Source organism: Nuphar pumila, chromosome 7 (assembly GCF_984573655.1).
Source record: "Nuphar pumila chromosome 7, dmNupPumi1.hap1.1, whole genome shotgun sequence".
Lineage (NCBI taxonomy): Eukaryota > Viridiplantae > Streptophyta > Magnoliopsida > Nymphaeales > Nymphaeaceae > Nuphar > Nuphar pumila.
This window is the reverse complement of record NC_143255.1, coordinates 127,443,112-127,455,314: the sequence shown is the minus strand read 5'-3', so window position 1 is coordinate 127,455,314 and position 12,203 is coordinate 127,443,112. Positions and strand designations below refer to the sequence as shown.

Sequence of the window (12,203 nt, the reverse complement as noted above, 5' to 3'; positions counted from 1 at the left end):
AATGTATGTAAGAATAAAACCTTGACCACCTAAATGTATATTAGTTATTGCAACATGTTTTCATTACAAGTAGAGAAGGAAGACCCTATGTTGCCAGAAAGTCCTAATTAATTGGTGAACTCATGGCTAGACCTAGAATTTAATATAAATGCAGTTGAATATTTAGGGTCACAAAGAAAATGTATTGTAAGTGCATGTATTATTGCTCCGTCTTCTGCCTTTGTATTCTTTTTCTTATTAAAAATGAGTTCAAAAATGTATATCGGTTCTTTGTAATATATATTAAATTTAATATTGTTCATGTATGATAGTGAATATTCTTGTATGATTTAATTTTGTACAATGTAGTATGATCTAATATTGTTTGCATGAAATTAACAGATGTCGATATATAGTCGTTCGTAATAAGGACATGCACGTTCTTCCTCTCCGTGGAATGGTTCACCACCCGCCAACCAAAGTGAATACCTAGATCAGATCCACTTCATATCATATGTGGTTAATATTTAAAGGGAAGAAGAGATGTCTTCCCAAACACTATAGGCCACTATGGCTTTAGAGTCATCTACGATGGTCTCAGGTAAATATTAATCTAGTTTTTTTTATATAATTAAAAATTTATTATTGATATTCCTATTAATATATATTTAATTCTTACAACAAATTAGCAACTGAGAATCTTCTCAGTGCAAATATGGGAAGAACATATGTGTAGCCCACCAAAATCAAATCAAGCAACTTAAGACTTCAGTAAGTATCAAGTCTGGATGCAAGAAGTTGTGGATGAGGGTGCATGTTATCCTCTTGAATGTAAAAATATGTTTTGTTAATGATATCTTTATGCTTTTTCAGATTCTCATGTAAGTGCAAGAAAATGCAAAAACATTATCGAGCCTTCAATCATAATATAATTAAATTATTTGTAAGTTATCAGACTGAATTATTATAGTGTTGTCATCATCATTAGCATTGTCATTTTTGAATTACCAGATCATAGTCATTCTTGAAGTGTATTTATTGCAGGTTTAGAGAGGATGTAAGAGAGGAATTTGAAGAGGATGTATGTTTATTTTTTGAAGTGTATGTTTATATTTGAATGTATATTTGTAGTTGAATATTTAAGGAGGTTGGAGATGATGAATGTTTGAGGAGGTTGGAGATATGTGTTTATTTTTTGAAGTACATGTTTATATTTAAATGTATGTTTAAAGTTGAATGTTTGAGGGAGTTGGAGAAAATGAATATTTGAGGAGGTTAGAGAAGTGTATTTATTTTTTAAGTGTATGTTTATATTTGAATGTATGTTTGAAGTTGAATGTTTGAGGAGGTTAGAGAAGTGTGTTTGTTTTTTGAAGTGTATGTTTGTATTTAAATGTTTGAGGGGGTTAGAGAGGATAAACGTTTGAGGAGGTTGAAGAAGTGTGATTGTTTTTTGAAGTGTATATATGTATTTGAATGTATGTTTAAAGTTTAATATTTGAGAGAGTTAGAGAGGATGAATGTTTGAGAAGATTGGAGAAATGTATTTGTTTTTTGAAGTGTATGTTTATATTTGAATGTATTGAACATTTGATGAGGTTAGAGAAGTTATGTTTATATTTGAATGAATGTATATTTGAGGATCTTTGAAATGTATATTTAAATTATATTTCTTATTTTGTTTAATATAATGTAAAAAAAATTAAACTAATATAAAATTTATTTTTTCAGGTTTAAGCTATATAACAGCAACATTTTTGTGTCACCGTTACCGGCCTTAATATATGTTGTTGTTATAACCTGTAACAATGATGTGATTATCACCGTCATATCCTAAAATAACGACTTACTTCTTGTTGTTATAGATGATAACAAGTTAATTTTTTTTGTTACAGTCTAAAATGATGACACAAAAATGTCTTGGTTATAGATATGTCACCATTATATGTGGGGTTGCCGTTGATGGTGTTCTCAATTTCTGCGAGATTCATCACTGGTGTTGAATCACACATTAACCCCAACCTATAAATGTCACCGTTATTACTCAATTAAAGCAAAAAATTGGGCCCGTTATTTATCATTGTTATAAACCTATAGTGACAATAAATAGGCCAATACTGATAAAAAATGTTGCCGATTGACCCTCATTCGTGTAGTGGTAACATGTCATTTTTAAAGGCTTCAAATTCAATGGCATGCGATGCACTAAAATTTCAAAATTCAAAAAGTTCATATTCTTAGATCAAAATAATATGACCCTTGGTTTGATCCTTAGAAAATAGACCATTATGAACATATCTATGTGGTCAGATCGAGTCGATAAAGCCTAAGCTTATGATTTTTTGAGCCTTCATTAGCACAAAATATTAACTTATATATAGGGAAGGGAGACAATCCAACCAAAAGAAGGTTCAAAATTTACAACCGATGATAATTAATCGTGTTCCTTCTCTAGCGATTGAGCTCATAGATCAAACTTTACATATTGAATTTTTATCGTTCTTTTACTAAACCACATATTTTATATTATGAATTTTCGATGTTTAAATGCATTTTTGAAAGCGCTAAAAATCAATGACCCACAATACTTTGTATTATAAAGTTTTAAAAGCATTATAAGTCGATAATTTTTCACGTTCCGAAAAACATGTCTATGTGTCATAAAGTCTTTGTGTAAACCATATTTCTTACTAAATAAATTATAAGAAACAAATATATTTGGTTTGATCGATGAGATGCTCAAGCATTTGGGAAGAAGAGTCGCTCGATCATCATTGGTTGTAGATTTTGGACCTTCCTTTGATTGGACGGTATTCCCTCCTTTTATATATAATATATATTAGTAGTGATAGGGGTGCTCTTGGAGTACCTACTCCCACCTAAGAGAAGCTTTAGATTTTAAAATTTCTTGAACTTTTTTTGTTAATCAAACCTTATAGACATGAGATATCATCAATATTTAGTAGAAAACAAGTTTTGGATGATGTAATTGTAGTACACAAGTAGGATTTTTAAGACCTATAAAAAATAATGGCTCACAATGTATCAAAATTTTACAACTTAAAAAATTCTATTTTATGTTAAAAAACATGATCCAATGCATGAATCCTATCAAATAAATTATGTTGAATACATCCATGTCTTATTGAGAAGAAATAACCTACAATTATGATTTTTAGAATGCCGGAGTAGGTACTTCCTAAGTACCATAGCACTACTTTCTCTCTCTCATTTATACATACTACATATATACATATATATATATATATATATATATATATATATATATATATATATATATATATATATATATATATATATATATATATATATAGAGAGAGAGAGAGAGAGAGAGAGAGAGAGAGAGAGAGAGAGAGAGAGATTTTGTCTACTATTATGTCGGATGCACACATTAAGGGAAAAAAACACCCTTTAGTGCTAAAGGGTGTTTTGCACCAGAGCACTAGCAGCGGTATGCTAATTCACCCAAATGAACGTGGGCCACATGTTCGATGTTTTGGGGGTATATTGTTATGCCCAATAGTGTGTGTATATATATACACTAGAATATGAGATAGTTTTTTTGTTATTTTCTCTTGAATTTAACTGTACAGCTGTGATCTACATGCTTGGTTTTATAAGATCCAGCTCTTGAATCATCCTATTTTGATGCATAAATGAGACTTTTATGGCTTTAAAATCAATGGCTCATAATCATGATAAATATTCAAGCATTCAAAAATCATATTTTTTCATGGAAAATATGCGATCCAACAATTGATTCTTAGCAAATTCATCATGCCAAATGCATCCACATAGTTGGATTTACAAAAAAATATTGAAAATGCCTATATAAAAAATATTGAAAATGCCTATATATTTAGTTTTCATATTTCAGTTCTCATGTTCTCTCTCTCTCTCTCTCTCTCTCTCTCTCTCTCTCTCTCTCTCTCTATATATATATATATATATATATATATATATATATATATATATATATATATATATATATATATATATATATATATATATAAAGAGAGTTTTGGGATCCAAACGGATGGGATTCAGCATGTCACTTTTATGATTTTTGCTGTCGTGCCTTTTATCAAGATCTGACTTTCTTATGTATTTAGCTGATCCGGATCCGATCCTTTTTCATTCTGTGAGAGAGAAGCTTATAAGCCCAGGGTTGCACGACTTGAACCATGTTAATGGATTTTACAGTATATATATATATATATATATATATATATATATATATATATAGAAAGAGAGAGAGAGAGAGAGAGAGAGAGGACCTACTTTGAGACAAATCACTGGCGCCTTTCGCAATAGATATGGTGCAACTAAACCTCGTGTGCCATGGCATCTCCAAGTCGAAGGTTTAGTATACGGGTATTTTGGTAATTAAAAGCAGAGCCGTGATTCGTGAAGGCCAATGGTAGCGTGTGCAGGTTGAGCTCTGGCCTGGCGATCAACACTGATTACTGAAAAAGAGAGGGAGGGAGATTTTATTTGCATTGTTATCTTGAAAATAAATCATTTATAGTGACTTTCTTTTTTCCATCTTCTAGTTTGGTCACAATGGTACTAACAGTGACACCTTTTATAGAAAGAGAAGACTGAAGATAATGGTCCCAACTGGGAGACATCCCACAACCATATTCCCCTTCTTCCATCATATGATCTCCTTTCACACACCCCATCAACCCTCTCTCTCTCTCTCTGCCTTGATTTGTGTTAACCCGAAAGCTTCCAAGAGTCGACCACTGAAGCAATAACGCTCTTGATTGAAACAAGACGCTGATCTCAGAGACAGAGAGAGAGAGACACTAATGAAAAGGCTTTTTTCTTTCATCTTGCCTCTTAGGTGATGTTTTGTTGGGAGTGCAGCGTTGGGAGAAACTGCTCTGCCTTCTTTTTCTCTTTTATAGCTTTTGTGGGTGTGTTGGTCATTGATTTGTACTTTAAAAAGGTGTGTTCTTGGGGGTAGAATGATGGGTTTTATGTCTTACTTTTTGTGTTTTGATGGATTGGACATATATTGAAGTTTTTCCTATCTTTTTTTGCGATAAATTTATATGGGGGTATCTTTTTCAGTTGGTGGGTTGTCATTCAGGATCCAATGGTGGGTTTTGCTCGGTTGTCTCCAGGAGCTGCTCAATGAAAAGCAGTTCTTGGAGATGGTGTTTTCCTTCTTGTCTAAGATCAGTTTGTGGAGGAGCCGCTGTACCTATTGAGTGATGGAGTGAGTTGGATTGTTAGGTATTGATGAGTCTTTTGAGTGTTCTGGGGTCTTACAGGAAGATAGTGGGTCTTCATTTGAAGAGATGTGTGTGTGTGTTATCTCTGAGCATCTTGAATTTGATCCTTGCTAAAGAAACCATGGATCAAAAGGATGGAAGTCTTGGTGGTACAGGGAAATTGGGGTTGAAATGGTGGGGAAGGTTTGTAGGCGGAGATTGGAGCAGCGACCACATTTATCAGAACGTTGGATGCGTGAGGGATTGGGTGAGCTGGAGGAGAAGGCTGCTCTTTATGTGGACAGTGGGTGGGATGCTGTTGTCTCTGTGGATTTTCTGGTATATAAATTCCCAGAATGTCCACAGAAGGAAAGAGACGCTGGCAAGCATGTGCGACGAGCGCGCGAGGATGCTGCAGGATCAGTTCAATGTGAGCATGAATCATGTTCATGCGTTGGCTATCTTGGTCTCAACTTTTCATCATGGAAAGAAGCCTTCTGCTATTGATCAGGTTCTTTGACATTAATTCTCTTCTGCCCCACTTCATTTTGGTTATGAGCCTTGCTTACGGTTGTTGAATTTCTTTGTTTATATGTTCTGCAACATCTCGACCATGGGAAGTCTAAAATTTGCTCCATATTCCTAGTATTTGTTTCTAGTGTCTTTTGAGTGGTATGTTTTCTTTTGCTTTTGGGTGGGTAGGAATCTTTCTACATCATTACTTTCAGCAGTGACACCGTACCCCAACATCCATTTGGAATAAGGTTCCTCTATTGTGTTTTATTCGACGTTGAGGGAAATTTAAATTTGCACAAGAATCTTCAGTTAGATCTTTGATGGGTGGCCATATATTTGCTTACCTGCATCCTGCTTCTCTGCCTTTATTTGTAAAGTATGTCATCAGCAACACTAACTTGATCCCTTTACAGAAAACTTTTGCAGAGTATACCGAAAGAACTGCTTTCGAAAGGCCGCTGACTATTGGAGTCGCTTACGCCCAAAGAGTACTTCATGCTGAGAGGGAACAATTCGAGAAAGAACATGGTTGGACGATCAAGATTATGGATGAACACCAACCAAATCCTGTTCGTGGGAACGAAAGTTTTACTGAGCTCCATGACACATCACCTATTCAGGAGGAATATGCACCGGTTATATTTGCACAGGATACGGTTGCCCATGTTGTGTCTCTTGACATGTTGTCTGGCAAGGTAAATATCACATGTTTTCATTTTTCCTGTTGTTCTTTTGTATTACATCCGAGATAGGTTTGGCCTTCTCTTGCAGTGGTACCTAAATTGAGTCAGACTGGTAAATATTATAGGACTGCAATTTCGTAGCTTTAGCTATGGTATCAAAATTTTCTGAAAAGCCAATGGCAGAGTTCTATTAAGTTTGATAGTGAATCCCTAGGTTAGCTATTGGTGTATGTTGTGATCTTCCAAGTGCTTATTAGTTTACCAAATATTATATCAATAGCTTTATGGGCTCTTATAATTAAAATTTAGTTTTATAATATGAAAGCACAACAATTTCTTCCTTAATTAAATTATTTTAATCTGCTATTCAAAAGAAAAACAAAGGAAATCTGTTACACATCCTTCTAGATTGATGTTTCTCATTGTCCCTGTTGTTGGTCCCAATTCACTATGAATGTAAGCTGTAACATGCTTGGAGCTGAACCCGCAACAAATAATATTTGTGTTGCGGAGACTTATTCTTCCTATCCATGTTTGTTATTCTTTAGATTGAGTAAATGATCATCCTTACTCTCTTCATTTGATTCTTTATCTAGTTTAAGAAACTTAGTTGCCTGGCCTTTTGTTTTTAAAACCTTAAATTTGGCTGCATACAATTTAATATTCCCGTCTTAATAAACCTTGAATCATGCAGGAGGACCGTGAAAATATCTTAAGAGCTAGAGAATCCGGAAGAGGTGTTCTCAGTGCTCCTTTCAGGTTACTGAAGTCCAATATATTGGGGGTTATTCTTACTTTTGCTGCCTATAATAAGGAACTTCCATCAAATGCCACACCTCAGGAATGCATTCAAGCAACCAATGGGTAATCATGCTGCTAGTTTTTCGTTCCCCCTCAATAGACTGTATAACTACATAAATATAAGTTCATCAGAAAGGTTGTATTGTTGCAACTTGAAAGCTATAGCTTATTCTATAATTTCAAATTGGTCTGCAGGTATATTGGAGGAATTTTTGATGTGGAATCCTTGGTAGAGAAACGGCTTCAACAACTTGCCAGTAAACAGACTATTGTTGTGGGTGTATATGACACAACCAATGCTTCTCATCCTATCAGCATGTACGGACCAAATGTTCTGGACAATGGGTCTCAACATGTCAGTCCCGTTCACTTTGGGCATCCCTTCAGAAAGCACGAGATGCATTGCAGGTAATAAGTTTCTTTTGCAATAGTTTGTTTGACCCGTGCAGTTTAAGTAGCAAGCCCAAGTTTTTGATGATTAGCTGGTTAGACAGAATTTGGAACTCAAACATGATTCTTTTATCGTTCATTGAACAGATTTAAGCAAAAGCCCCCTTTGCCGTGGTTGGCAATAACAACATCACTCGGGGTCCTTATTATTAACTTGCTGACAGGACATATATTATATGCGGCAATGTCTCGTATTGCAAAGGTGGAGGATGATTACCATGAGATGATGAAACTCAAAGCACGAGCAGAGGCTGCAGATGTTGCAAAATCTCATGTAGTCCCTCACTTCAGCCTTTTTGTCCCTGATCTTCTGAAGTTGTAAATTGAAATTGTTCTCTACAACAATCAGGTTGTTAGCTTTTTTATTCATGTATACTTATCACCTGTTATAATAATTGAAAATTTTGCAGTTTCTAGCTACTGTTTCCCATGAAATTAGGACCCCTATGAACGGTGTTTTAGGTGGGTAATAACAGGTCTAAGTATCATTTTTTATGTCATTTAGTGGTGTTAAACATGATCAATTAATTTTTCATGCTGAGGAAGTAGTTGTTTTTCCTCCCTTCAGGTATGCTGCAGATGGTCATCGATACGGATCTTGATGAAACACAATTAGATTATGTGAAAACAGCTCAGGCTAGTGGAAAAGCTCTTGTATCATTGATAAATGAGGTTTTGGACCAAGCCAAAATTGAATCAGGTAAGCTTGAACTTGAGGCCGTCCAATTTGATCTGCGGGCTGTTCTGGATAATGTTGTATCACTCTTCTCTGGCAAAACTCAGGACAAAGGAATAGAGGTAATGTCTTGCTTTTGGAAGTTGCCCTTCATGAATAAAATTCTCTTCATTTGCTTCACCACTTAATCTTCCTAATCTTGGATGAACATACACAATGGTTCCATTTGGGAGAGCAGTTGGCTGTGTATGTTTCTGATAAGGTGCCAGAAATTCTCATAGGAGATCCAGGAAGATTTCGTCAAATCATCACTAATCTTGTGGACAATTCGATGAAAGTGAGTGAAACCTTTCTTCTTCCAGATGTTTGCTCCATATACAAGTAAAACTTGGATTCTGTATCATGGATATTATCTTTTATTTATGAGCCTGCTGAACAAGATTCTTTTCTTTCCAGTTCACGGAGAAAGGGCACATCTTTGTGTCTGTGTATCTTGTTGATGAGGTGAAGATCTCATTGGAAACTGTTACGAAGTCTTTGTTCAAACAGTATCGAGACTGTACAAGGAATGGTTATATCCACTCATATGATACGCTGAGTGGGTTTCCAGTGGTAGACAGAAGGCACAGCTGGGCAAACTTCAAGTCATTCAATATGGATGGACTTATCTATAACCAAAGTCTCAAGTCAAATGCCTCAGATTTCATCAACTTACTTGTGTCAGTGGAGGACACAGGTGTTGGTATCCCTCTGGAAGCTCAAGCTCGTGTTTTTACTCCCTTCATGCAAGCTGATAGTTCTACATCACGTACCTATGGAGGCACAGGCATTGGCCTGAGTATCAGCAAATGCTTGGTTGATCTCATGAAGGGTGAGATGGGACTTGTGAGCGAATGCCATATTGGTAGTACTTTCACATTTACTGCTGTTTTCACTAAGGGACAGGCTAAAGCGAGTGAGGCAAGAGGTCCACTTCAGCAGTATCCACAAGATTATGTGGTACCAGAACTTCAGAGAATGATTGCGCTGGTAGTTGATCCAAGATCTATTCGTGCTAAAGTGACAAAATATCATCTGCAGAGGCTTGGAATTCAAGTAGAAATTTCCAGTGATTTAAGCCAAGGTCTTGGTAAAATAAGCAGTGGAGAAAAAAACATCAGCTTTGTCCTTATTGATGAGGAAGCTTGGGCTAAGCAAGATATTCTCTTTTCAGCATTTATAATTGACAAGTCAAGGAAGAATGGTGCACTAAACCACACCAAATTCTTTCTGTTAGCTACGTCGACATCCTCTGCAGAGAACAGTGCTGCTAAGTTTCTTAACAGATGTGCGCTGACTGTGATCATGAAGCCCCTAAGGGCAAGCATGCTTGCAGCATCCCTCCAACGTGCCATAGGTGTTGAAAAGAAAGCAAATTATCGCAACAGAGAGCTCTCTCTTTTATCTCTAAAGAGTATATTGCATGGGAAATGGATCCTTGTTGTAGACGACAATGCAGTCAATCTCAGAGTTGCTGCTGGTGCTTTAAAGAAATACGGAGCTAATGTGGAATGTGCCGAATCTGGCAAAATAGCTGTGAAAATGCTTAAGCCACCACACAAATTTGATGCTTGCTTCATGGATGTTCAAATGCCAGAAATGGATGGGTAATCATATTGTAGTAAATACTATTACTTAGTGCCAGATTCTGTGCCCAATCAACTCATTTCATTCTGATTTCAGGTTTGAAGCTACAAGAAGGGTTCGAGAAATGGAAGCTACTGTAAATGGTTGTATTAGAAGAGGTGAAGGATCGGAAGAAATTTATGGAAACATTACATACTGGCATATACCAATATTGGCTATGACTGCTGATGTGATCTACGCCACGCATGAGGACTGCTTGAGTTCTGGCATGGATGGCTATGTCTCCAAGCCATTTGAGGAGTCTCAGCTTTATGGAGAAGTAGCACGATTCTTCCAATCAAATTCTTCCAAAGACCAGTAGAGGGGCTCTATGCTTTTCCAACTATTATGGACCACAAGATGATCTTTCTGCAACCTTTGTTGGTATGTCAAAATTGGTTTATGTGCTTCCATAAGGTAAGTTATTATTAAATCAAAGTATATTTTTTTTTCGCTTTACTGTATTCCATTCATCAAGTTAGGATGTCGAGGGAATTTGCTATTCAATTTATTTGTATTTACATCGTAGGCAGGTTTAAAAAACTAGGGGTTTGGTTTAGGATCCGTAGGAATGTGAGCAATGGTTTGGATGACCTTGGATGTGTATTTAACTCAAAGCATTCACCAACTCAACTCACTTGGTCTACCTTTACATGGACGTAGTCAATCATCTTATTTGTAAGTCCACAATCACGTTCCGAAGCATTCAAACACCACAAGGTTCAATTAGTAGGGAACTGTTAATGAACATAATTTAATGTTCCATCAGTTTGTGAAAATTATCTTATAGGAAAATTGAGCAGTGAAATGATAAGCTTTATCCCCTTATGAAGATTCTATTTGGCATTGTTTTCAGGGATTAAGAGCGAGGAAGATCCTCTGCCAACACTTTCTTTTGTACAGTTCTAATTTTCTGGCTGTATGCAATACTTGAAAGGCTTATCCTTGCAAGAAGTTTTTGTGGATACCAGGAAGGATTGACAACTACGGCCTCAAGTTCAGTTTCCACTAAATTGTACATACATAGCTCCCTGCTAACGTAAGCATTCTTTTAGTTGAAAATTCAGAAAATTCAAATTGATGGCTGGAGATCAGTGGCTCACAGGGGTTTCTCCTGCTCTCTTGTTGATTTTGTCAATGGTCTGCACCTTGTAAAGTAAAGTTAGAACTGATGATTTCCCTATGGTGTGAGTGTATAGTGGTTGTCATTTTCTCATTTCATTCTACTACATAACCATTGCTTGAGCATTTTTGTGCTGCAGGTGAAAGAGACTAATAAATGTTTGACACTATCAATACATTAGTGAAAATGCTGTTTTCAGTGCATTGTCAAGAGTCTTATTTCTCAAGAGAGGATATTGGCTTTACTTGATTTTCTGTTCAGTTCCTTCTTTGTGGTTCTATTTGATACTTGAATCCATCGCTGTTACGTTTGATGTTTTTTAGTTTGTTGACAAATCTAAAACTTCATTCTATTTTTATGTTTCTATGAAGGCAGTAAAAGTTTATTAAAAAACTACCACAACTTTGATTTAGTTTATAAGTGAAAGCTTCACTATATATTTCATTTCTCCCCCTTGTGAATGGCAGAATTTTTGGCTCTTCTTTTTCTGTAGAATTAAACTTTCAAGTTCAATTTTCAAACCAATGAAAGCTTGAGATATTTGAGATAATTAGATAACATAAATTTCTGTTTAAGAAACCCATCCATCTATCTAAACCATCTGAGTGCGGGAAAGACTTAATCTTTTAAAAAGATTCCATGTAGATGAATGCTCGGGATATTTGAGATAACTGGATGATATAATTTTCTATTTTAGAAACTTATCTATCTCAACCAGCTACAGAGCAGGAAAAACTTTTCAAGTATTTAAAAGGTACCATATGTATACTTCTGTCAACTCCGCCTGTGTAGTTATACACTGCCGGTCCCAAGCCCGGATAAAGGAGGAGGGTTGCGGTAGGCCTGTGACAGCCAGCATAAAAACTTTGTCATATCCTATGAAAATGAACCAATATGAGAATTTCGTTGGGGCGTTCCCTACTGAGCGACGCGCTGTACTCTCTAGGCCCGGAGGCAGTGATAAATGTGCAAGGGTTGCTAGGTCGTCGCCCAGAAGCGACACGTCACACCGGCGCCCGGGTGTGGTGTCAAATAGGCAAGGGTTCCCTCACTTTGTTGGACGGGTG

General features: G+C 36.0%; 1 protein-coding gene across 1 annotated transcript; it reads left to right on the top strand.

Annotated features, from left to right (window-relative positions):
• Nucleotides 1-4,248: 4,248 nt before the first annotated feature.
• On the top strand, nucleotides 4,249-11,338 carry LOC149833433 (histidine kinase 3-like). Its single transcript, XM_090012835.1, has 11 exons — nucleotides 4,249-5,733; nucleotides 6,152-6,433; nucleotides 7,116-7,285; nucleotides 7,418-7,630; nucleotides 7,760-7,946; nucleotides 8,083-8,134; nucleotides 8,241-8,470; nucleotides 8,587-8,685; nucleotides 8,805-9,994; nucleotides 10,071-10,430; nucleotides 10,870-11,338. The coding sequence occupies exons 1-10, from the start codon at nucleotides 5,251-5,253 to the stop codon at nucleotides 10,333-10,335; spliced, it is 3,171 nt and encodes a 1,056-aa protein (XP_089868961.1). The 5' UTR covers nucleotides 4,249-5,250; the 3' UTR covers nucleotides 10,336-10,430; nucleotides 10,870-11,338.
• The last annotated feature ends 865 nt before the right edge of the window (nucleotides 11,339-12,203 follow it).

What these genes read in the sequence shown, in the direction of transcription:
- LOC149833433 (XM_090012835.1), top strand. Translation starts at nt 5,251, where the DNA reads ATGAGTCTTTTGAGTGTTCTGGGGTCTTACAGGAAGATAGTGGGTCTT. An exon ending in AGCCTTCTGCTATTGATCAG is followed by an intron (nt 5,734 to 6,151) that starts GTTCTTTGACAT and finishes ATCCCTTTACAG; the next exon opens with AAAACTTTTGCAGAGTATAC. An exon ending in TTGTGGACAATTCGATGAAA is followed by an intron (nt 8,686 to 8,804) that starts GTGAGTGAAACC and finishes TTTTCTTTCCAG; the next exon opens with TTCACGGAGAAAGGGCACAT.